The sequence below is a fragment of the Chelonoidis abingdonii genome, chromosome 22 (assembly GCF_003597395.2).
Source record: "Chelonoidis abingdonii isolate Lonesome George chromosome 22, CheloAbing_2.0, whole genome shotgun sequence".
Lineage (NCBI taxonomy): Eukaryota > Metazoa > Chordata > Testudines > Testudinidae > Chelonoidis > Chelonoidis abingdonii.
In genome coordinates this window covers 19,254,438-19,278,737 of record NC_133790.1, presented here as the reverse complement: position 1 = coordinate 19,278,737, position 24,300 = coordinate 19,254,438, and the positions used below count along the sequence as shown (strand labels likewise).

Here is a 24,300-nt window from a genome sequence, read left to right as displayed (position 1 = left end):
TGGACTAGGCAGGTCTCTGCTCTGCTCGAGTGGTAGAACGCTATGAAATAAATGATGTTACAGACTGAGTGGGATACTTATGTTTTAGAAACAAGTCAAGAACTTGTGAGGAACCAACTAAGTGACTAGTTAGATGGTCTCTAAGAAAACCACATAATGGAATAGTTGGGTCATGGGAGTAAACTGGCATTTTCCTTACATCCAACGTTAACCTGAATTCACACACACTATTTTCCTAACTCAGAGTCCTCTAGGATCTGTACCATCTTTATCCTAGAAAGAAAAGGGATTATAATGGTCAAGAATATTAATCTTGTGAAATGTATCCAACCACGAACCTTAGGTTTTTACTGTCTTTATTCAAAGTAACTCAAGTACACGTTTTTGTACAACAGCAGACCTAGCACAGAATATGGCTGTGGATACATGAAGTGATAAGGTTCAGAACAATTACTACAATATTAAAAGCTGGAAATTGTTTCACTCCAGAATTGTGTTCATTGAAAAAGACATGGGAGCAACACTATGAATTCCAAATGCCAGCGCTCTGGTACATACAGAGATGGTGACAAGCTCTTGTGCTATATGGAGCTCAGTGGAGTTTAGAGCAACAGAAAAAGCCAGTAAAAGAACAAGGAGCCTATTGGTCAGTGCTTAAAAAAAAAAAAAAAGATATTTGGTAGAGATCGTTTATAAGGCAGGAGGTTGGATATAAGGCAGAAGGTTGGATCATAATCTTTCCTTTGGCCTGAACATCTATAGCTGGGGATTTCAATGGAGCCAAGTGAGTTAGGAGCTCAACTCCCACTGAAAGTCAACAGGAGACTGGTGTCTAATGCCCTTAGGCCTCACTGAAAACAATTTCTGCCTATGAATAACATCCATGAAGGCTCAGTTTCTGTCATGTCAGGACACAGAGGTGGGTGAGGAGGGGGGGGAAGGGGCTTGATAGTTGGACCATATGACTGAGCTCCTATGAAGGACCCATGAAGGAGCCAACTGGCAGGTTGGAGCACGTACATATGTGCTGTCTAGGTGGGTTTGTTTTGTTTTACCTGAGATTTGAACCTGACTTCCCGAGAACAGATTTGACCAGCATACACAACTCCATTAGAAAAAGGAGAACATGGCCCCTGAATTGGACACAGACAATATGACAGAGGAGGATACAGGAGCCATCAACTCAAATGGAACAGAAGATGCTGAAGAGATAACATCAGTGGACAGACAAAGGGAATATTGCCATCAGATAACAGTCTCACTGCCACATAAATAGCAAGGCAAAGCTGAGGCCCAGATTGTTAACGCAGGAACCACTGATCCTTGCATAATATTCCACTGCAAAAGTGTTTCTGTTACACTAAAAAGCCAGTGGAGATCTAATCATTTTATCGGATGTAGAACGGATGCAGTGAAGGGACAGCAAAGAATGGACACAGGGCCTGTTCCAAAGCCCCCTGAAGCCTTTATAATGACTTCAGTAAGCACACGGTAGGCCCTGTAGAGTCAAATCCTGTGATATTTATAGAGTTACAGGTGCTCAGCATCACACAGAATCAGGCCTTTATTGTGCTCCTTAGCCAAACCAGAGGTTGTAAAAGGCCAACTGTGTTTCTACGGATAAACTAAGGTGCAGCTAACAAATTTGTTTAATAAATGAATTCTCTCTGAATAATGGTCAGTCTTCCGGCTTTTCAGATTGTATGGCCTCTTCCCCAACTGGGAGATGTTTTATTGTTCAATTAATAACCTATGTTAAATGTAATTTGCAAAAAACCAACTTTTGGACTGAAGTTCCTTTGGAAGGAGCAAGCACAGCATGCCGTGGGGAATAACGATGCCATGGGAGAAGCCCACAGAGTGGAGGGAACCACATCAGGAAGAGGCCCAAGGAAACACAGTGTAGAAGCGGGAAAATCACCTGCAGTCTGACCTGGGAGAGTAGCCTCAGGATTCTGTATGTCATCACGTGATCACATACAACCTAGGAACCAAAACTATCCTAGACTGTTTTTCCAGACATTAAGCAAAGTAGTTGTCAGTTGCAGTTATTCCAAAGTCCCCAGGTCTCTGGGACATGATCCACCATCAAAAAAGCATTAACCATTTTCCTCTTGCTTTTTAAAGTCCTCAGATTAGGGGGTGGCTATTCCAAGGGCTTCAGAAAACTCAAGACCAAAGTGCACTGAAGTCTAACCCTATTCAATAAATAGAAAGCTTGAAGGTCCTGAACTGTGTGTTACTGTCATCTGAAAAATGGGGTGCAAGTGTGGCTGAGATATTTTACTGTGGCAGAGAGAGAGAGAGAGCGCAAGAGCGAGCTCATATTTTTAGATATATTATATCACTCATGTTAAAGCATTACAAACAACAAGTGGAGAAAAAAAACTCTTACGCTATTTTCTGGACTTTTCCCCAAGACAGAAGTGCAGATTTGTCACTGCCTTTACTCTGATCTTGAGGAGATTGAATGACATGTAATACACCATCCTGTTTGAATCACTCAAGTATCAACAGAAAAGCAACACAATCAACTGTAAAAGCTCGGAAGCACAGAGAAGAAAAGTTGCATCTTTTAAGACTTTGGCCATTCACACATTCCTTTCAAAAAGCAGTCGAAAGACTTGGTTTTTTTTTTGGAAACAGTTCCACAGCTAACTGACATGTCCCATGTCATTCCAAATAGCCATGACATCACTTCCTCTCTCAGATTTGGCCTCATTCCAATATTCGTCCATCATTAACTTTGGTGCTGGGGTTCTAATAAATTTCTTCTCTTTTTAAAGAAATGTTTTTTTAAATAGGGTTATTGCAATTTTCTTCTTTTCTTTTGTTGTTAAAATCTGCAAAATAATGGGACACGCAGAAGAAGAGTGGTCTTCCATTCTAGCTGCAGTGCTGGAGGTAGGTAGCAAGGTTTCAGCAATATAAAGTTCAAAAGAACAAAGATAGGCTTGTGTTTTCAAGCAATACATAGGTATGTGGCCAAAAATATAAATTTCATAGGAAGTGAGAGTTTCTAATGAAAGTGATACGAGGTAAAAAGTGTAGCAAGAACTTCATTCAGAGGAGGTCTGCCCTTCACTTCTTCTGCCTGCTTTCTAGTGATAACCAGAAAAGGCTGGGTCATCAGCTTCAATCGGTCACTCTCCCCTTCTCCTTGAAAGTTCATGACCCAGGTTGACAGAAGGTTACACAAAGATGAGTGACAGCGGAGGACACACACAGTTCTCATGCAGAGACTCCTGGATCCACGAACCCTGGCACCCAGCAATGGAGGTAGCAGTCCAGAACGTCCTGAAATTGGAAGCACAGCCCAGGAGCAGGACTGGGTTAATCTTCCATCTCATAGAATCCACCACAGCTCCATGAGCAAGGGTGGCCTGTGAGTGGAGCTCCCAGCATTGCCAACCCCAGATGTTCAAAAATCATGAGCCACCTCCCACCCCCGCCCCAAATCACTGGCTCAAAAATAAGAAGCTTGTAAAAATTAATAAGTTTATGGTTCTTTTTATTTGCCTTCTGGTTTTCAAGCACGTCACATTTTCAGCTTTTCTCTGCAAAAATGAAGGTCCGAAGTGTATTTTTCTGGGTGAAAGCTAAGAATCTTGTGGGATCACATGACTCCAGGTTTTGAGGAAACTACCAGATAGTATAAAACTCACGATTAAAACACTAGAGTTGGCAACACTGATTCCCACACAGCACAACACGGGCCAGAACAGCCGCTGGGATTCCAGCTATTGCAGCCCTGGGGTGCCAAGCGGCATGGACAGGATCCAGGGGACATAAACTGCATTCAGCTCTACTTGGCCTGGGGAGCGCTGCCTCAGTTCTCTGTAGGGAAGGGAAGGTCTATGAAGACCCTCCCACCCCATGCCCTGGGCTGTTGAGAGCAGCACTGTCCTTGCATGCTGCTCAGTCTAGGTCATTGCCCCCCCTCTTCAAATGCCGCCCGGTTCCCTTCTGCTCTCCAGGTCCAGCTTAACATCTTGTCTTAGTCTCCCAGGTCCTGTATAGCATTGCCCTGCCCCTGCCTCCAGGGGATCCCGCCTCACTTCACAAGCCTTCCCTCTGCTTTATGCATCCCGCATCCCGCCAGCAGCCTGTCCTTTGTAGGTGGCTCGGGCACATGCTGCTGCAAATGTAGCCCCCTGGCAGGAGGAGCTGGGGTTTGCAGGGAGCACACGCCAGCCCTTTGGCAGGACAGTGCAGCTGGCCACTCTGCAAGGAGCCTAACGCTGCCCAAACCCAGTGGGCAGGACTAGGGCAGGCACAGGACACAGGGGATGTGTCTGCTCACTCTCTGCTCACTCTCCCCAAAGGTGATTCTGGCACCAGGCTTCGGGGCTTCCCAGTCAGACACAAAGTGGGGCAGGAAATAAACCAAATAAAGGACAAAATCCTTCCTCAGTAACACTGACAGTCCTTTGGGCTAAGCTGGCTGAGTAACATCATCACTCCTCAGCCACTTACCTGGCTCCCTCCAGCCCGTCCCCCTTGCATCGGGCCCCGCTGCCCACAGCGTCCGGTCGGCACTCCACACAGACTCGCCTCTCTCTCATCAGCTGGCTGCTCCACAAGTGCAGGCGGCAGGCGGCTCTCACCTGCTTCAGGCGGAAATAGACGCAGTAACTGGAAAGGGAGAGGGAGAGAATTAGCCAGGATGCCAACACCCCTCTGCAATGGGTTTCTGCTCCCACAGGGGCGGGGGTGGCCTGTGCTGAGAAGAGAGGTTTGCATTTGCTGGGGAAATGCTCCATTTGCCTAGAGACCGAACATGTCAGCAACAGGCCCAGTGCACACTCTCCTATCACTATCTGACCTCCCTGAAATCCCCAGACTTTAAACCAGCTGCTTGAATAATCCAACCAGGATCAGTACTCTATGGGCACAGACTCCAAGAGGCTCTCACACAAATCCTCCACTAGCAACATCTTGATGCTAAAAGCAACCTGGTAGCAGCCTTGCCACTGAACGAGAAATCCCAAGGCAGGATGGTCACCCAAATCCTGCTGCCGCCTCTGAACCTCACCACATGTCCCTGCAAAAGGAAAAGTTCTGCCCTGGGATTGTATCTGGCATGAGCTTCCCCCCATCAGTTGTCCCACAGTCATGCCTAGGATGCTGAATTACCATAAGGAGATGCAGAAATTGCCAGCTCCCCTCTGCTGGCGCTGAGGTGGCTCCAATGGGCCACAGCCAACTCATTGCCGCTTTCAGTGCCGTGCGGGAGGAGGAGTGACCAGGCACAGCCAGCCCCAGAATAGCTGACCAGTTGCTCTAAATTTGTGCCCCAGGCCAAAGCAAGCCCTGAATTGGGGAAAACAAATGTTGCCTAGAGCCCCTACAATGCCGAGTTTCCTTGTGTAAAATGGGTCTAGAGAGATGCCCTGGTTTAGCTACTGTCTCTGTAAGTAACTGCTTCAGCAGAGAGCTGCTTAGGGGCAGGATAACTATTAGAGATTCATCCCTCGCCGTGGCATTCATAAATGTTTACCATCGTTCTGCCCCTCGACTGGCTGCGGTTACTTGTCTGGCCGATGTTCCTTTCCTGGTCATCCCCATCAGCTGAGCTTATCTGAGCCTCAATCACCTCTTCAAACAGAAGGGGGAAAAAACAAAACCCTGAAGGCCCCTTGGAGGAGGAGGCGGCGGCTTGGCAAGCAGACAGCTGTAAAGCAACCGCAATGCACTGGCTGACTTAAGGGGATTGCTTCAGATCAGAACTTCCCCTCCCCCTGCCTTTGGGAAAGCACAGACCCCGATATCCCCAGCGGTGCAGTCAACTTTGCTCTGAAGTGTGTAGCCTGTCTGTCCTCATCCCTTCTTCCCCTCCTCCTCACCACTGGCAGTGCCAGGGAGCCTGCCTGCAAGGGGCACCAGGAGCAGTTTCTAGCTTGTGTCTCCACCTGGGGTCATCGTACTTCCAGGGAAGGAGAAATCCGCAGCAGGGGCCCATCTGGACAAGAGCATGTTATGGAGATTCCTTTTGCTGTGCAGCGTGGCGGTGGGGTCACCTGACTGGTTGAGGGAGGCCCTATTGATCAGAAATGTGTCCCTTGCTCCTCGGGGGCAACTGGGATGATTTCCTGCTTGCAGGGGAAGTAGAAAAAAGTCAGTGGGGCTGGCCGACCTCACAGCCAGTGCTCCTAACTCTCCTGCATGCTAGTCTGCCTCTTCCCTGTGGCCCTGCAGCAGGCAGCATGTTCTCTCTGCAAATGGCTGCTGGGCCAGGTAGGTGGGGAGGGGAGGGGGCCAGTTGGGAGCATTTTCCATCTGCCACATTTAAAATATCTGAGGTACATTTGGGATTCATAACCCATTGGCTCCCTGCTGTCACCAGCATGCATACCCAGTTTCTTGGGCAGAGGGACCGCCTGGCTGCATGCTGCCTTCTTCCCTCAGTGGCTCCGTCTCTGGGACTGTTGTGAAAAGAAGCCATCTGATTTTCAGCCCATCCTGCCCATGTTCTATGGTTTGTCTTGGCAGCATCTACCCATGTAGTCTTAACTGCAATGGTGCCCTGAGTCTCCTGTTCAGCATCAGCTCATCTGCGCTCCTCAGGCCTGATCTCCGTACTCCTCCTCAGGCTTTGGTGTCCAGACTCGTCTAGAAACCCCTCTACTGTTTATGGGCTTGGCCAGTTCTCCCATCCATCTCTCACCACTTATCCTGGGCTGTTCAACACTAGACAATTCAATCGGCTTAATTACATCACTCGAGGCTGTGAAAAAGTTTGTGCCCTGTGTGATGTAATTAAGCCAACCACTAGGCCAATGGAAGAATTATTCCGTCAACTGAGCTACTCCCTCTTGGGGAGGTGGATTTACTACAGGGATGGAAGAACCCCTCCTGTTGCTGTGGTCTCTCCGCTCAGAGTGGCAGCCCAGGCACCCAAGTACACAGAGCTGCTGGATTCCTGTATGTCAGCACCCAGAGTTTTCTCCCTGCACACCCTCCCTTCAAAGCACACCAGCTGCCACGGCTGCAAAAGAAAGTGCCATGAGATTCTGCAGGTAAAAACATCAGGGACATGCACACCTGGGAGGAGGCGCAAGTGACAGCTGCTGTTGCCTAGGCCTAGCTGGAACAGGAAAGCAGCAGCTGTATTCCCACTTTCTGCTCCAACTGAAGGTTTCAAACACTCATCCAAGGGAATTTCAGGAAGGAGACAGTGCAGCAACACAGCTCCCACGGTGGGGATGGAGCCATGGAGGACAGCAAGGCGATTTTCACTGCATGAGAATTGGGAAACTGCTCCCAAAAATGACCATTTTAAATGCAACCATCTTCCCCCAGATTTCACAGGAGCTTTGTCGTGAGGGTGTTTTTGCACATTTAAACCACTTCTGACATCAATCAAAATGCAAACGCCTCTGTTCTCTTGGGTTTGGACGTGTGGCTCACAGAGTGACCTGTAGGGTGCAAACAATTCCGTTCTGGGAGCTCCTGCTGGGGTGAAACCAAAGAGAAACAGAACGCCTTTAAGAAGTATTGGAACGGCAACTGCTCCAGTGAGCGATAAGGTAGCACAGATTGGGTGCGACAACCGCTGCAGCCGTTGCGTGACAGGAGCTGAGGCCAAGGGTGGAGGTGCAGAGGGTTCTGCTGTATTCCAGCCCCACTGCTCCAAGCTACAGCTTTGATTGCATCCCTTAATTAGCCCAAAGTCGTGAGTTGGCACGGAGCTGTGAGAACTCAGGAGCCAGACAGACAGTCAGTGGAACAGCAGCAGGAGGCCCTGGCATTACCACACTGGGCCCTGGGGCTGCTATGCCACACCAAGAAATGCCCCAACTCCCTTCCAAGCCATGCACCAGCCACTACCACACTTCCCCCTTACCAGCTCCTAGGCCCACCTTGGAAAATGGCCAGGCCTGGTCCCTTCCCTGCGGCTGGAGCCAGAAGCCGCCCATAAGGCCTCTATGCCTGCTCCTTATGGGCTGGCTTCCTAGGACGGCACACAAACATGTGTGCTGATTGCCACTCAGGATACGTCTGAATGCCGCTGGGAGCGTGCTTCCCAGACCGGGGAGAGACACACTAGCGCAGCTCGAGCTATAGCTGAGGGGAGCATGGGCAAGCAGTGACTCAGATTAGCTGCCTGGTTACATGCCAAAGGGGTGCGGGGTGGGGGAGAGGTTGTATTTGGACAGTTAGACCAAGCCACTGGCCACGCTTCCCCTGGCTACACTGCTCACTAGCTGGACCACAGGGTAAACACGCCTGGATTGGTTCAGCCCTCATGGCAATAACCTCAGTGAAGACACAGCTCTGTCCACCTATTCTTCCTTGTATTGGTCTCACGCTTTCCCCATTTCCATACTTCTGACCAAGATGCGCCAGAGTTTGTGGCTGTAGAGCAGGGGGCTTGTTCTAACCTTCAGGAGGAGGCTGGAAGAAGATCTGGCCGTGAGAGTAGAAAGTGGGTGGACCAGGGCTGCTTAGCACGGGAAAGAGGCTGGACAGAATGGAAAAAAAGCAGAGATGGGGATTTGAGTACCCAGGATTGAGGGGCAAACAACTCCAAACAGCCTGATACACAAAGGTCTTTGTTTCTCGTTTCAGGCTGGCAGCCTCCTCCGTAGATGCAGATCCACCCCACTGCCCACACCCAGCAGGATGCAGAGGCGGCAGAACACACTTCTGTTCTCATTCCCTCGTCCACACAGCCATCTCCTCCTCCAGGCAGTGCTGAAACCCTTCCGAGCACCTCCCCAGTTGGATCCCTGCAAACTGTGCAGAGCCCCACCCCATGTAATGATCCCAGCCCTCTGCCCCTTGCCCTGCAGATGCTTCACAAACCCAACTAGCCTGAGAATAGCACTGCTTGTGACAAGGGGATTTACAGCCTGGGGCTAGTTAATCAGCTACCCTGCGGCTTATCAGTTACAAGGGGGGAGGCTTACAGCTAACTAGGAAAATCCTAGACAGAAAAGAAAAGAGATGAAAAAGCCCATTAAGGCCTTGTCTACACTTGCAAGTTGCAGCACTGGTGAGGGGGTTACAGCGCTGCAACTTAGCAGGTGTCTACACTTAAAAGCTCAGCCAGCGCTGCAACTCCCTGTTTGCAGCGCTGGCTGTACACCTGGGTCTGCTTCCAGTGTAGCGAGACCAGCGCTGGTGATGCAGCGCTGGTCATCAGGTGTGGACCACTCACCAGCGTTTTTCTTGGCCTCGCAGGGTATTAGGACTATATCCCAGCATTCCTTTTCAGCCTCTCTGGTCAGGCTTAGCACTCCACTGCCCTGGGCTCAGAGCCTGGAGAGGAGGGAGAGCGGGGCTTGCCGGAGCTCCGGCCGGGAGAGCGGGGTTTGCCGCGCTCCGCCGGGAGAGCGGGGCTTGCCGCGCTCCCCGGCGGGAGAGCGGGGCTTGCCGGAGCTCCGGCCGGGAGAGCGGGCTTGCCGGAGCTCCGGCTGGGAGAGCCGAGCGGGGCTTGCCGCAGCTCCGGACTGGGGCTCAAGTGGGGGTCCGAGCGAGCTCTGGGCTCTGAAGTGACCCCCAGGGGCCAGGCTGTAACTTTCTGCTCCGTGACACCCCAGGGTGTCCTCAGAGCGCTGGCTGGGTCACTCAAGTCTCCCCAGGTGCCCGTCCGCTGGACTCGTTGCAGGGGGCCGGCGGCTCTGAGGTTCACTCCCAGCAGCCGAGGAGGCAGGGGGCTCCCCCCAACAAGCCAGTGTGACCCTAAGGGGCTGACGCGCTGCAGCCCCCCACCCCCAGAGCTGGGAGCACACACCAGGCCTGTGTCTCCATCCCAGTTGGGTTCGGGGGTGTCTCCCCACGCTAAGGCTTGCCGGTGCTTGGGCGGCTGTCAGTCCCTCTTTCTCAGCTGGGCAACCCACAGCCGGAGCTGCCAGGGGGGCTGCAGCAGGGCTGGGGGTTGAGGCTCCGGTGGGCAGAGTCCTCAGTGCTCCCAGTGCCCAGCAAACACCCAGTGTCTTGCATTCCCACCCCTGGGGGGGCATGCACTCCAGGACGAAGTGGGAATGTTCTCAACGTTGTCTCTGAAGATGTGTGCGTTGCCTCAGTTTCCCTCTGTGCGACTCAATAGCTAGGTAATGCAGGATAAGGTGCAGCGACCCTAGAGGGCAGGGGTGATGGCCGTTCGCGGTCTGCAGAGAACGGCCGACACCCTGTAGCCGGCAAGGGTGGTAACTGACGGGCCCCCTGCACTGCAAGGATCAGCCAGACGTGCTGGAGAACAGACCAGGTGCCCTGCTGGCCGGGAAAGAGACAAAGCCGGGGGCAGCTGGAAGGGGTCAGTCTCCTGGGACGCGGGGGAAGGCCCCTGGGCTCTGCCCCCCCACCCCAATGCACTTTGCTGAGTGTCCCTGGTGGGTGCTAACCAGCCCTGTCCTACGCTTTTCTGTGATCAGTGGCCACTGGCTGCTCTGCTCCTGGGGGACTGGGTGAATTTTCTCTGTGATTTTTTCCCCAGCACCTGGTCTGCCTTAACCCCCCTGGCCAGCAGGTACTGAAAAAAGCCAGACAGGGACCCAGCCTTGACCCCCCACCACGAGGCCCCGTGTTTCAAGATGTGTTCAGACAATGGTAGACATGCAGGCAGACCACTACGGTGGATGCCTCAGTCCATCCCAAAACTCAGCACATTGTGCCCCAATGTTTCCTCAAAACACCCTTCTCCAGCATCCTGGTGCTTACCACCACCAACTGCCCCAACACCATACGTTCACCTCACAGCCCTGATAACTACGGACCGTCTACCCAATGCACTCAACACCCATCACATGCAGCATTTTAATCCCCAAGTGCAGCAGCAGGCAGTGCCCCAAGTGCAGAGCAGGCAGTGCCCAAAGTGCAGCAGCAGGCAGTGCAGAGCCCTCAAGGAAGAACATATTCAAACCTGTGAGTGTAATGCTAATCACCGTATCCCCCCCTTCCTGTTTTATGTAGTATTGTATTTTTAATAAAGGATTTCTTGTCTTTTTATTCACTGTTTATTATTACAGAAACTGTAACATCTACTACAAGTAAAAAATAGGAACTGCAAATCAATGAAACCACTGCAAGTAACTGCTGTGAGCAATGCTCTTAACTGCAGTGGAAGGCACCCAACATTACTGTTGGCTTTCAGCCTCAAAGTGCTCCTTTAAGGCATCCCTTATCCTTGAAGCACTGTGCTGGGCCTCTCTATTAGCCTGCTCTCTGGCTGGGCAAATTCAGCCTCTAGGCGTTGAACCTCGAGGCCCATTCGTCACTGAAGGTTTCACCCTTCCCTTCACAAATATTATGGAGGATACAGCACGCGGTTATAATCGCTGGGATGCTGCTTTCCAACACGTGTAGCTTCCCGTAGAGACTTCTCCATCTCCCCTTCAAACGGCCAAAACACACTCCACAGTCATTCTGCACCGGCTCAGCCTGTAGTTGAACCGGTCCTTGCTCCTGTCAAGCTTCCCTGTATACGGTTTCATAAGCCAAGGCATTAACGGATAAGCGGGGTCTCCAAGGATCACAATGGGCATTTCGACGTCCCCAACTGTGATCTTACAGTCTGGGAAAAAAGTCCCTGCCTGCAGCTTCCTGAACAGGCCACTGTTCCGAAAGATGCGTGCATCATGCACCTTTCAGGCCATCCTGTGTAAATGTCAGTGAAACGCCCACGGTGATCCACAAGCGCCTGGAGAACCATTGAAATACCCTGCCGATTAATGTACTCGGATGCCAGGTGAGGTGGTGCCAGATAGGAATATGCGTCCCATCTATTGCCCTCCACAGTTAGGGAAACCCATTTGGGCAAAGCCATCCACAATGTCCTGCACATTCCCCAGAGTCACGGTTCGTCTGAACAGGATGCGATTAATGGCCTGCAAACTTGCATCACCACTATTCCAACGGTCGACTTTCCCACTCCAAACTGGTTTGCGACCGATTGGTAGCTGTCTGGAGTTGCCAGCTTCCAGACTGCAATAGCCACCCGCTTCTCCACTGACAGGGCAGCTCTCAGTCTCGTGTCCGTGCGCCGCAGGGTTGGGGCGAGCTCAGCACACAGTCCCAGGAAAGTGGCTTTTCGCATCCTAAAGTTCTGCAGCCACTGCTCGTCATCCCAGACTTGCAGGACGATGTGATCCCACCACTCAGTACTTGTTTCCGAGCCCAAGGCGGCGTTCCACGCTGCAGAGCACGTCCGTTACTGCACAAGCAATTTAGTGTCAGCAGTGTCAGCAGCATCTATTTCATCATCTGAGCTCTCACTGTCACTTTGGAGCATAAGGAATAGATCTCCTGCCAGACGGATGTGCTGGCAACATTCCATCAGCAACATCTTAAGCAGCTCGGGCTCCATTCTTCTGAAATCACACGCAGCAGAATCACAATGGCACCAAACGGCTGAAAAGGGAAGCGATGCACCACGGGTCGTTGGAACAGGAAGCGGAATGACCCGCACCCTTCCGTCCCCTTCCCACAACCCCCAGCAGCAAATTGGACGAGGTGCTCTGTGGGATAGGGATAGCTGCCCACAATGCACCACTCACAACAGCGCTGCAACTGGTGCAAGTGTGGACACACTGCAGCGCTGGTCGCTGTCAGTGTGGACACACTGCAGCGCTGGCCGTACACAGCTGTACGACCACAGCTGTAACGGCCAGCGCTGCAAAACTGTAAGTGTAGACAAGCCCTAAGATAATCTGGCCCATCTCACTTCCAATGCAAGATACATTCCCCCAAGAGAGAGCACATCAGACAATAAACTGACTCCACCTGCTCTAAAGAGGAACTCAATCCTTTTGTTTAAAGGGATTCCCCTGCAAATCCGTCAGGGTGCATCTGTCAATAGCTGAGCAGTTTGAAACCACTCTCTGGGCCAGATGTTCCACTGGCATAAGTCAGCATAGCTTGACTGAAGCGAGACCAATTGAAACCAGCTGGCAATCTGGTCTGGTGTGTCCCCTTGCATTCTCTGTGGAGATGGAGCAGGAAGTCAGCCCCTTGATCCAGTCTGCACTGGAGCTGGTTTGAACGCAGGGGTCCCAGGGCCCGCCTCGCCCCTGCTCTCCAGAAGTCAGATCCATGCTGTTTTTGTGACACCCTGCTCTAGCCCCAAGACAGTTTTCCATAGGTCATGGCATGCTCAGCATGGACACGCTCAGAAGCCTAGCAGGCAAACGATGCATTTCAGACTCACCTTGTGTAACACGGTCCCCAAGGCAGCGGTTCAACGTTTCCTAATTAACAGCAGATGTGCTTTTGGGAACAACATTGGTAACAATGATTTTCCATCACGTGATGGGTTTGTGACTGTACTTCTCACCCGTGCCTTAAGAGGCCTTCAGAAGGGCATTTGCAGCTCACGTGCTGCGTCAGTACTAGACAGCTGCCTGCATCCATTGGCCAACACCACTGAGAATGTTGAGATACACAGATAAGTCTCTCTTGTTAAATGGTTTTTTCTCCTGTTGTGTGTGATCTCTGTACTTCTGGAAGTAAAGGAGGATCGTGCTAATCAGAACCAAGCATCAGCCCCGATCCTGCAATCTGTTCCATGCGGGCGGAACGGAGCTATATCATAGAAGCAGGTACGAGCTGGCTTCTCCCACACAACTCTGCCCAGGCACCTCCACCCAGATGAGACACCCACCACTATAGTTCTCTCCTCTCCCTGCCAGTCAGTTGCAGTTTGCAGATGAGTAAATCATACAGAGCAAATGAATTAACCAGACAAAATTTAATCTCTTCTCCTCCTGGAACATTTAGAAGCCGGTCATGGTCTATTCGAGATCCAGAATGACTTGACAAATGTTTGCACGTCTTGTTATAGCTCTCTGGATCGATCGTGAGCACTCCTCTGTGACTGGTCACTATTTGCTCTTTAGTTTCGATAGACCAGCCAGATCACATGGCACAGTTTCAATGCACGGACTGAAGGGGCAACTACCAGTGCACATTCTAGCGCTTGCATATTTAAAGCGCGATTTCCGGACAGACTCGCATCAAAGCCTAGTAGCAGCACCATGCACTCAATGCCACGGCTGATGGGATTGCGGGATCAGAAATGCCCACAAGGACACGTGGGGGAGTCACAGGCTTGCCTGCTTCCAAACACGGGCGGCTCTGGATATGCTGGCAATTCTATGGATTTATCAAATGTGTAACACCCCCCAGGAGAACTGCAAGGTAGCTGTGGCAGCAAGACTAGAGGTGAGGGGCAAGCAAGCTTGGCAGGGACTGTGCAGAAAGTCCCTAGCAGCCTGTGGTACAGCAGAGCCCCAGTGAGGCCGAAGGGACAGGCTTTCTTCAGTGCTGGAACGGGATTCCTGAGACGACAGCACAGACCCTCTCATCACAGAATTATAAGCCCAACGTAATATTATTAACCCCCCTGGCTGAACCCTCAATGCCAGCAAAAATGTCTCTCTGTTGATAACAACTCCTATCTAGCACTCTACACAGGAGCATCATTAGCCTGGTTTTACAGGTGGGGAACTCAGGCAGAGAGCAGAAGTGACTTGAGGGTCACACAGCAGACTAGTGGCAGAGCTGGGGGTAGGACACAGGTCTCCTGAGTCCTAATCTGGAGATCTTGCCACTAGGCCACAGCACCTCCCTATTATTAATGGAGAACATGAAATAGAGCAAGTTATGCCTTGAGCAGTGTCTCTGGAAAGGAGAAGAGGAGCTGCCAGGATTTCTCCAAGAGCCTCAAGCTGACAGTTTCTGCAGCAGTGCAATGGAGCCACAGTCAGTGATAAATTCCCTTTCTATAGAGCCTTTCATCCAAGAATCACAAAGCCCCTTACAAACACTGAATTAATTTTGTCTCATCGCGCTGCTGAGAGGCTGGGAAATAACACTATCCCCATTACACAGGTGGGGAAACAGAGGCACAGGTGAGGAAAGGGACTTGCCCCAAGTGTCACAGTGAATCAGTGGCAGAGTCCGGAAGAGAGCCCAGGAATTTCAGTTCCTAGTCCTCTGCTCTAACGCCTAGATAGCATTGCTTCTCTGTGTAGATATGGCCTTAACTCACCATGTCACAGACAGAAACTGAAGAATACACCAAAGGAGCGACTGACACAGGAAATGGCTTCCAGGGTTTCTCCTCACCATCCTCTAGGAGAACATGGAATTCTCCACAGGTTTTCTCCTCCCTCATGGCAGCTTCAGCAGTTCCACACATCCAGGCTGAGAGCCAGTGATTTCCCAACACCCCCCTTGAATTTCCCCAACACCCCTCCCCCCCAGTTTTGTGAACTAGTTACATGCCAAACCTGGTGTCTGAACTTTGCGACTTTGTCCTCACCCACAACTATTTCACATTTGGGGATAATATATATCTTCAAGTCAGCGGCACTGCTGTGGATACCCGCATGGCCCATAGTATGCCAACTTTTTTATGGCTGACTTAGAACAACACTTCCTCAGCTCTCATTCCCCTAATGCCCCTACTCTACACTGATGACATCTTCATCATCTGGACCCATGGAAAAGAAGCCCTTGAGGAATTCCACCATGATTTCAACAATTTCCATCCCACCATTGACCTCAGCCTAGAACAATCCACACAAGCGGTCCATTTCCTTGACATTACTGTGCTGATAAGCGATGGTTACATAAACACCACCCTACACCAGAAACCTACTGTCTGCTATACTTAGCTACATGCCTCCAGCTTCTATCCAGGACCACCACACAATTCACTGTCTTCAGCCAAGCTCTAAGATACAACCGCATTTGCTCCAATCCCTCAGACAAACACCTACAAGATCTCTATCAAGCATTCTTAAAACTACAATACCCACCTGCTGAAGTGAAAAAACAGATTGACAGAGCCAGAAGAGTTCCCAGAAGTCACCTACTACAAGACAGGCCCAACAAAGAAAATAACAGAACCCCACTAGCCATTACCTTCAGCCCACAACTAAAACCTCTCCAGCGCATCATCAAAGATCTACAACCTATCCTGAAAGATGATCCCTCACTCTCACAGATCTTGGGAGACAGACCTGTCCTCGCTTACAGACAGCCCCCCAACCTGAAGCAAATACTCACCAGCAACCACACACCACACAAACAAAAACACTAACCCAGGAACCTATCCTTGCAACAAAGCCCGATGCCAACTCTGTCCACATATCTATTCAAGTGACACCATCATAGGACCTAATCACATCTCAGCGATCATAGAAATCATAGAAAATCACGGTTTGGAAGGGACCTCAGGAGGTCATCTAGTCCAACCCCCTGCTCAAAGCAGGCCACATTCCCAACTAAACATCCCAGCCAGGGCTTGTCAAGCCTACCTTAAAAACCTCTAAGGCAAGTAGATTCCACCACCCCCTAGGTAAACCCATTCCAGTGCTTCACCACTCACTGAGTGAAAAAGTTTTCCTAATAATCCAAACCCTAACCTCCCCCACTGCAACTTGAGACCATTACTCCTTGTTCTGTCATGTGGGGTACTACTGAGAATCTAGTCTAGATCCATCCTCTTTGGAACCCCCTTTCAGGTAGTTGAAAGCAGCTATCAAAATCCCCCCTCATTCTTCTCTTCTGCAGACTAAACAATCGCCAGTTCCCTCAGCCTCTTCTCAAAAGTCATGTGCTCCAGGCCCCTAATCATTTTTGTTGCCCTCTGCTGAACTCTTTCCAATTTTTCCACATCCTTCTTGTAGGTGGGCCCACAACTGGACACGAGTACTCCAGATGAGGCCTCACAATGTCGAATAGAAGGGAATGATCACATCCCTCGATCTGCTGGCAACTGCCCCTACTTCTACAGCCCAAAAATGCGTTAGCCTTCTGGCGACAGGGCACACTGTTGACTCATATCCAGCTTCTCATCCACTGTAACCCTAGGTCCTTTTCTGCAAACTGCTTCTAGAAAGAATCTACAACCTATCCTGAAAGATGACCCTCATTTACCACGATTCTTGGGAGACAGACCTGTTCCTCGCTTTACTGTGAGCGACGCCCCAACCTGAAGCAAAATACTCACCAGCAGTCATACACCACAGAACAAAAACACTAACCCAGGAACCTATCCTTGCAGAGAAGACCCAGTGCGAACTCTGTCCACATATCTATTCAAAGTGACACGATAATAGGACCTAATACATCAGCCATGCCATAAGGGGCTCGTTCACCTCACATCTACCGAGATGTGATATAGATGCCATCATTATGCCAGCAATGCCCCTCTGCATGTACATTGGCCAAACCGGACAGTATCTACACAAAAGAATAAATGGACACAATCTGACATCAGGAATCATAACATTCATAACCAGTAGGAGAACAACTTCACTTCTCTAGCCATATCTCCTCGCTGTTTGTGTGTATCATTTTAATTGCCCATCTCTGTACCTTTTCCATTTCCAATCTCTCTCTTTTGGGATGGGGTGACCAGATCTGCACACAGTATTCAAGGTGTGCACGTACCATGGATTTATATAGAGGCGATATGATATTTTCTGTCTTATTATCTATCCCTTTCTTAATGATTCCCAAATTCTGTTAGCTTTTTTGACTGCCGCTGCACATTGAGTGGATGTTTTCAGAGAACTATCCACAATCACTCCAAGATCTCTGAGTGTCAACAGCTAATTCAGACTCCTTCATTTGGTATGTATAATTGAGATTGTTTTCCAATGTGCATTACTTTGCATTTATCATCATTGAATTTCATCTGCCATTTTCTTGCCCAGTCACCTAGTTTTTGTGAGATCCCTTTGTAATGCTTCGCAGTCTGCCTGGGACTTAACTATCTTGAATAGTTTTGTATCATCCGCAAATTTTGCCACCTCACTGTTTACCCATTTTTCCAGATCATTTATGAGTATGTTTAATAGTAATGGTCCCAGTATCAGCCCCTCTGGGATACCACTATTTATCTCTCTCCATTCTGAAAACTGATAATTTATTCCTACTCTTTGTTTCCCATATTTTAACAGTTACTGATCCATGAGAGGACTTCCCTCTTATCCCACGATGGCTTACTTTTCAAAAGTCAATTTAAATTAAATACATTTTAAAAAATATATATATATTTTTAGAAATCTAGACCTGTTATCCTTATGTTAAATTTGCATTATCCTAACGAAATATTTACTTTATTCATATCTCTTTTATATATCTCATTGGCCCTGACACTCCCCCCTGTAAATTCGAACACCTCCCCTAATTTCAATTCCTGGGGAAACTACTGGTGAGAGCCCCTGGGCACACTTGCCCCTCAGGCCTCTGGTGGTGCGGATCACCTAGGGAAACACATTACACACGACCTTCTCCGCACCTCCTGTCTGCAGGCCAGACTGAAAGGACCCTTTGGAGCATTGCAGTGAAGATTGGTCTTCCTGCGCGAGCACAGCCTGCCCGCTATGCCAAGCATGGCCCAAACCACGATGCAAATTGCAAATCAATGCTGAACTTAGTAAATGCGTCACCTTGCAACCAGGGTGGGACAGAGGTAGAGACAATCTACTCCATATTGCCAAGTCAATGGAGTATGTGTTCCCCAACAGCAACCAGGCATGGCCCGGATCCAGCCTGCAGCCAGGGAGATCGGCAAGTAATTCTCCTCTCAATATCATCTTTCACTAATGAGCCCGCTTAGAAGTCCAAGCTCCATTAGCTAGGGCCAGGGCTAGTGCGAGTGGCCGAGAGGAAAGCCCCAGGAAGCCAAGATGACCAGTCCCAACGTGTTACGAGTCTCCTCTCTGCTGGGAAAGTGACACACCATGCCAAGAGCACAGGGCTGTTAATTAAAGAGTGGTAATGGGGAATACTAGACTTGACCCTGACTAATCGGATTACACAATTGCGGCTGACATCAGCTGCCTGTCTAGCAAGGCAGACCCTTCTGCTCTATTAACATGCAGAAATGCAGGAGAGACTCAGACGGGGAAGATGCTAAGGGCATACGCATATGGCAGCCGCCCCGGTATGGAAGGAGCTGGACGGTGCTCCCAAGGGTTCTGAAGGGAAGAATGAAGGCTTTAGAAGCACACACCTGTGGTCTATGCCTGTCTTCAGAGATCCAGGATGTAGATAGGTTAGATGAGCGGTCCTTGCCCTGCTGCATAGAATCACAGAAATGTAGGGTGGAAGGGACCTGGAGAGGTTAGCTAGTCCACGGCCCTCTGCTGAGGCAGGCCAAAAAAAACCGGAGATCATCCCTTCCAGGTGTTTGTCTAACCTGTTCTGAAAAACCTCCAGCAACAGAGATTCCACCACCTCCTTAGGTAACCTGCTCCAGTACTGACGTTTTTCCTAACATCTAACCTAAATCTCCCTTACTGCAGATTAAGCCCATTCTGCTTGTCCTCCTTTACGTTGTTATGAAGAGCAAAACAATCCCCGTCCCCTTTATAAACAGCCTCTACGTATCTGAAGACTTATCAGGTCCCCCCCTTCACTCCACTTTTTCAAGACTAAACATTCCCCAGGCTTTTTAACCTCCTCTCATAGATCAGGATTATTTTTGTTGCTCTGCTCTGAACTCTCAGTAGAAACAGGGATGGAGGTTTGAGCAATCACCAACATTTTAACACAGTATCTAACATTAGGCTTCCACAGCCATCATCTTTAGCTGCTTAAATACATGGCCTGGTTTTCAGAGATACCAAGCACTTTTGACTCTCACAGACTTCCCTGGAGGCTGTTGGGAGTTCAGAGCCTTTGACAAACAGGCTACTAATGGAGCTGTGCAAGGCCCCAGTTTAGCAAAGCGCTTAAGTACATGGCACCAAAATAAGAACGACTTTGCCACATGCTGAGGTGCACCATCGAGCTGAGGCCAAAATATGAATCTAGATGCCTCACCTGAGGCTCAGAGAAGGAGAAAGAATTGCCCCTCTTCTCTGGGCTGTGTGCAATGCCTCTGAAGCACCCCTCAGCAAAGGGCGCCATCCCTTTTAATGGCAGGAGAATCCATGCAGCTCTCGTTCCCTCCCCAAACTCAGCCCAGCTAATGACCACACTGGAATCACAGAAGTTAGACACCTGTTAGATCATCTGTCCATCTCTCAGGGGCCAGTGCAGGACTGGTGCTTATGACACATTTACCAGCGCTTGTCCAGTTTTGTTTTAAGTGTGTCTGAGAAGAGCCCAGATTCAATACTGATTTCCCTGCAGAGTATTTGGGGAGGATTTCAGGATCTGTCACGTCTTCTCCTCTCCGTATAGGAGGACAGCATTTATTCTGCAGTTCCTACTTAAGAGTCAGGCTGAGCCAAGTCAGCAGCGCTTGTCTCAGAAAGAATCACCCTGAGAAAGGGACAGTGTGCTCCGTGATATGCCTCACCTACCTTGGCTGCTTCTCCTTCACCAGCATGTGAGGTCTTCTCCAAGGGTCCTTAAAGTCCCTTTTAAAAGAATCTGGCAAAATCTTAGCCACCTCTGTCAAAAAGCAAAGGGGGTGGGGACAGGAGGGATGCAGAAGGTTAGAAAACAAGCCCAGAGACAGAGCTAAGAGGGCACAGAAAGCAAATTATTAGGAGCATGGCCTGCTTGGTGCCTGCTCCCAGGCTCTGGGAAAGTGGGGGACCCAGACCAGCAGGGAAGGGAATAACGTTAATTGCAATTAGTGATATTAATGCGAATACAGGGCATGATTCAAAGCTCACTCATGTCAATGGGAGTCTTTCCACAGACTTCCTCGAATGAATCTGGATCAGGCCCATTTTTGTTACTGTTAGCAACTTCCACTGTATGGCAAATCTCAAAGCACATTACGAAGTGGCCAAGTATCATTAACTCCGTTCCACATATGGGGAAACTGAGGCACATGGAGAATTCAAGTCTGGCCCAATGTCACACAGTTAATCAGTGGCAGAACCCATCTCTCCTGACTCCAACACCCCTGCTCTAACCACTAACTCACATGCCCCAGCCCCAGTTTAAAGGCAAATTCTCAACAGACCGGCCAAAAAGAACTGGTCTCAAAAGGTGGGAATTCCAAACAGAGGGGGTGGAAATGGATGCTTTTCAAACATGTATACATTTACTCCTGGTGTATTTTGCATGGTGCTGAAGCAAAGGCTGGCTGGTCTCCAACAGAAGTCGCCTTTGCCACATTCCTGCACATGGGATATCAGGATTATTCCCATGTCAATATACTGCAATACGATACAAACATAGGATCCCCGTGGATACAACAGAGCCTCTGCCTACCTGCAGCTGGAGGTGCAGGCTCTCAGCTGTGTACCCACAGATGAACTGAGGTGGAAAACATGAATGCAAAATTTGCAGATGCACTAGCATTTGGCCCGATTTGGGGCAGTTTAGCCTGGAATCTTAATCTTTAAATTTGACCCATAAATTCTTTAGAGAAAGTGAAATCTGGAAAGAGACAAAGGGAGGGATTGTAGAAGGTTTTAATAAAAATCAGGATTTTCTTGCTGAAATCGGGTGTTATCTTGAGAGGAACAATAGGCCAGTGGCTAGAGCATTAGCATAGGACTCAGGAGACACAGGGTCGAGTCCCTGCTCTGCCACAGGCTCTCCATGTGACCCGGGGCAAGGCACTTAGTCTCTGCCTCCATTCCTCATCCCTAACAGCACAGCCCTGCTTCCTGGAGGGATCGTGAGGATAGGTACATTAAAGCTTTGTGAGATGCTCAGATGTGGACCATAAAAGTACATACAGTAAGACATCTTCTGCTTTTTAAAGTGCAACACAGGAAAACTATCCACACGGTGCTTCTCACTGTGGGTAGCAACATGTCATCAGAACCTGTTGACACAAGCAGGGCTTTATACCTCAGAGTTACCTGGCTATGCTACAGTCGCAGCCCAGATCAGGGAACCTGGTTACCGCACAGTTTCAATTAGAAGTGTAGAGGGACGTGGTCTATAGCGGAGGCAATGTTGCCTAGTGGATAGAGCACTGGGACTCAGGCAAACTGGGCTCTATTCCCCATTATGCCACTGACCTTCTGGGTGACCACAGGCAAGTCACGCCACTGCTCTGTGCCTCAGTTTCCCCATCTATAAAACGGGGATAATGTACTGACCTCCTTTGTAAAGTACTTTGAGACCTACTGATGCAAAGTGCTACAGAAGAGCTAGATATTATTAATTACCACTAATATTGGGGCTAACGTCTTTTTTTTTTTCAGTTAGAAGGAACAATTAAGGTTCCATCCACACTGCAAATTGGAACTATTGTAACCATGTCGGGGAACTAGTCTGCTGTGTTGTCAAGTGTCATGAGTATCCTGTAATTCAGAGTGTAGATGAGCCACAGCCTATGGTTTTCCAGTTCTGTTTTAACCCACGTCTGCCATGTGCAATGGCCAGGCAAGCTGTGTTTAACCTGGGTGCTAACAGACCATTTTTCGCCACATGTTAAAAACAATACCCTCTTCAAGCTAAAACTCTGCTGTCCCTTCATCTTCCAGCTCCATCGCAGGGACAGCACTGGGATCGCACAGGGTAAAGCGGCTCCCATCACATCTGAGCTGTGCTGATCACCACAACGGGGTCATGGGAACATTTGTACATGCACAGACAGGTGCAGAGACCTTTCCCCACACGCTTCGCTTTACCTTGAGCTGTATCACAGGCTGGGTTCTCCCCAAAGCACCCTCTCCGCTGCTTGAGGTCTGGACAGGGGGTCCCTCCGTTTCGGGGTGGGATAGTGACTTGCCGAGTCCGGTCTTCGCTACCGACCCCACACAGGGAGCTACACTCGCTCCAAGGACCCCAGAGTCCCACCACGCAGTGGATGGCTGCTAGATAATGAGATAAAGAGTCGGGGAGGCAGAGGGAGGGGATGGAGAATGAGAGATGGAGGGAAAGAAAGGGAGGTATGAAATAGGAACAGATTGAACCAAAGTGAGAGAGAAAGAATGAGTGACAGGAAGAGAACACGGGCGGGGGAATGAAGGAGTGTGTGAAAGAGGAACAAAGAGGGAGGAGGAGAGATCAGTAGGGCAATAAAAGCTGACACCAAACATTTCCCATCCCCTGTCTAACAGAGTAAGAGCCCGACCTTCCTAGCATAGAGAGAGACAGCAACGAAAACCCTGCAGATTTGGGGGAGGCCAAACAGACCGGGGAACCCAGTCGATCAACAAGCCTTCTGTCTCCACTGGCAAAACATTCGCACTTTCCTTCCTTCTGACTCACTGCATCCATCTCTCTGCATCTCTCCCACTCCCTCTGACTGTTCCCACCGTGCTCACCCCTCCTGCCTAGACTTCCCATCTGGTCCCACATGGCATGTCACCTTTGCCAGCAGAGCCTCCCCTTTGCAGAGCACCCAGCTGTGTGAAATGGAAACTCGGGAAAGGTTCGCCTCCTAGCGGGGTCTTGCAAGGCATCTCAATCCCAGGGCTTGTCAGTTCATGCTATTCAGCTGGGTGGGCATGTGACCTGGCAGCAGCACCAGGGGTAGCAGGAGAACCAGAAATCCTGAGATAGTCTCACACAATGCAGCAAGGCCCAGGGGGCAGTCAGCAATAAACACAGTCTACTATGAGAATAGATGTACTATATTTACACAGCCCCTACAGCACAGGAGCCTCCTAAATTCAGATCTATCATGCAACTGGGAGGAGGGAAAGGTTTAAAATACAGTGTTACCAGCTCTCATGATTTTACCCTCAAGTCTCATATCTGGGGCTTTTCTGAAAGCCCCAGCACCTGGAGTCCTGTGATCAAATGAGAATAGCAACTTTCGTTACAAAAAAAAGAGACAACATCATCATCTAATCCTCATGGCTGCAAAGGAAAGCTTGAAAATGTGACCCTGGCAGGATACGATGCCAGAAGGCAAATAAAAAGAACCCAAATGCTGTTATTTCTAATAATCTCATGGTGGGGGGGAGGCTGACTCATGGTTTTGAATGCTTGGGGTTAGGGGCACTGATTTTAGGGAGAGAGAATAGGCCTAACTCAGTGCCGCATTACTTCAGTTTTCCCTGTGAATGCAGCTGAACTACCTGTGTGTAAAACTATGGTGGTGACTCAAGCCCTGTATTTGTAGTTGTTTATTGCATTAAAAACTGCATCTGATTCTCTGCAGGCATAAGTGGGCACAGTGCCATGCTCCACTGATTTCAGTTCAGTTGTGCCCATTTACCCTAGCAGAGAATTTGTCTCCCAATCTGCAGAAACTTTGAATTAAGCAAGCGTGGTGCGTTTGGATGGTTCCAGACAACCTGCAGCATGAAACTGGTATGCAGCAGATGAACAATAGACGAACTGTATCTCCTGCTAACTGTCAAACACTCATGACAGTGCTGAAGCAGACATTCAATGACACCTGTATCATCACAAATGTTAATGAGGATAATGTATCAAACGATAGCTGAATGAAATGCTAGTTACAAC

The 24,300-nt window shown here is 49.5% G+C and overlaps 1 protein-coding gene across 1 annotated transcript in view; it reads right to left on the bottom strand.

The window, feature by feature from the left end:
* Positions 1 to 341: 341 nt before the first annotated feature.
* The window catches only part of LOC116815933 (somatomedin-B and thrombospondin type-1 domain-containing protein-like), a 35,015-nt gene continuing 11,056 nt past the window's right edge, over positions 342 to 24,300 (bottom strand). The window contains exons 2-5 of the mRNA XM_032764734.1: positions 22,512 to 22,697; positions 20,271 to 20,361; positions 4,477 to 4,635; positions 342 to 3,297 (exon numbers count right to left, since the gene is read on the bottom strand). Of these exons, the coding sequence (XP_032620625.1) occupies positions 3,192 to 3,297; positions 4,477 to 4,635; positions 20,271 to 20,361; positions 22,512 to 22,697 (542 nt within the window). The 3' untranslated portion in view covers positions 342 to 3,191. The remainder of the gene's footprint in view (positions 3,298 to 4,476; positions 4,636 to 20,270; positions 20,362 to 22,511; positions 22,698 to 24,300) is intronic.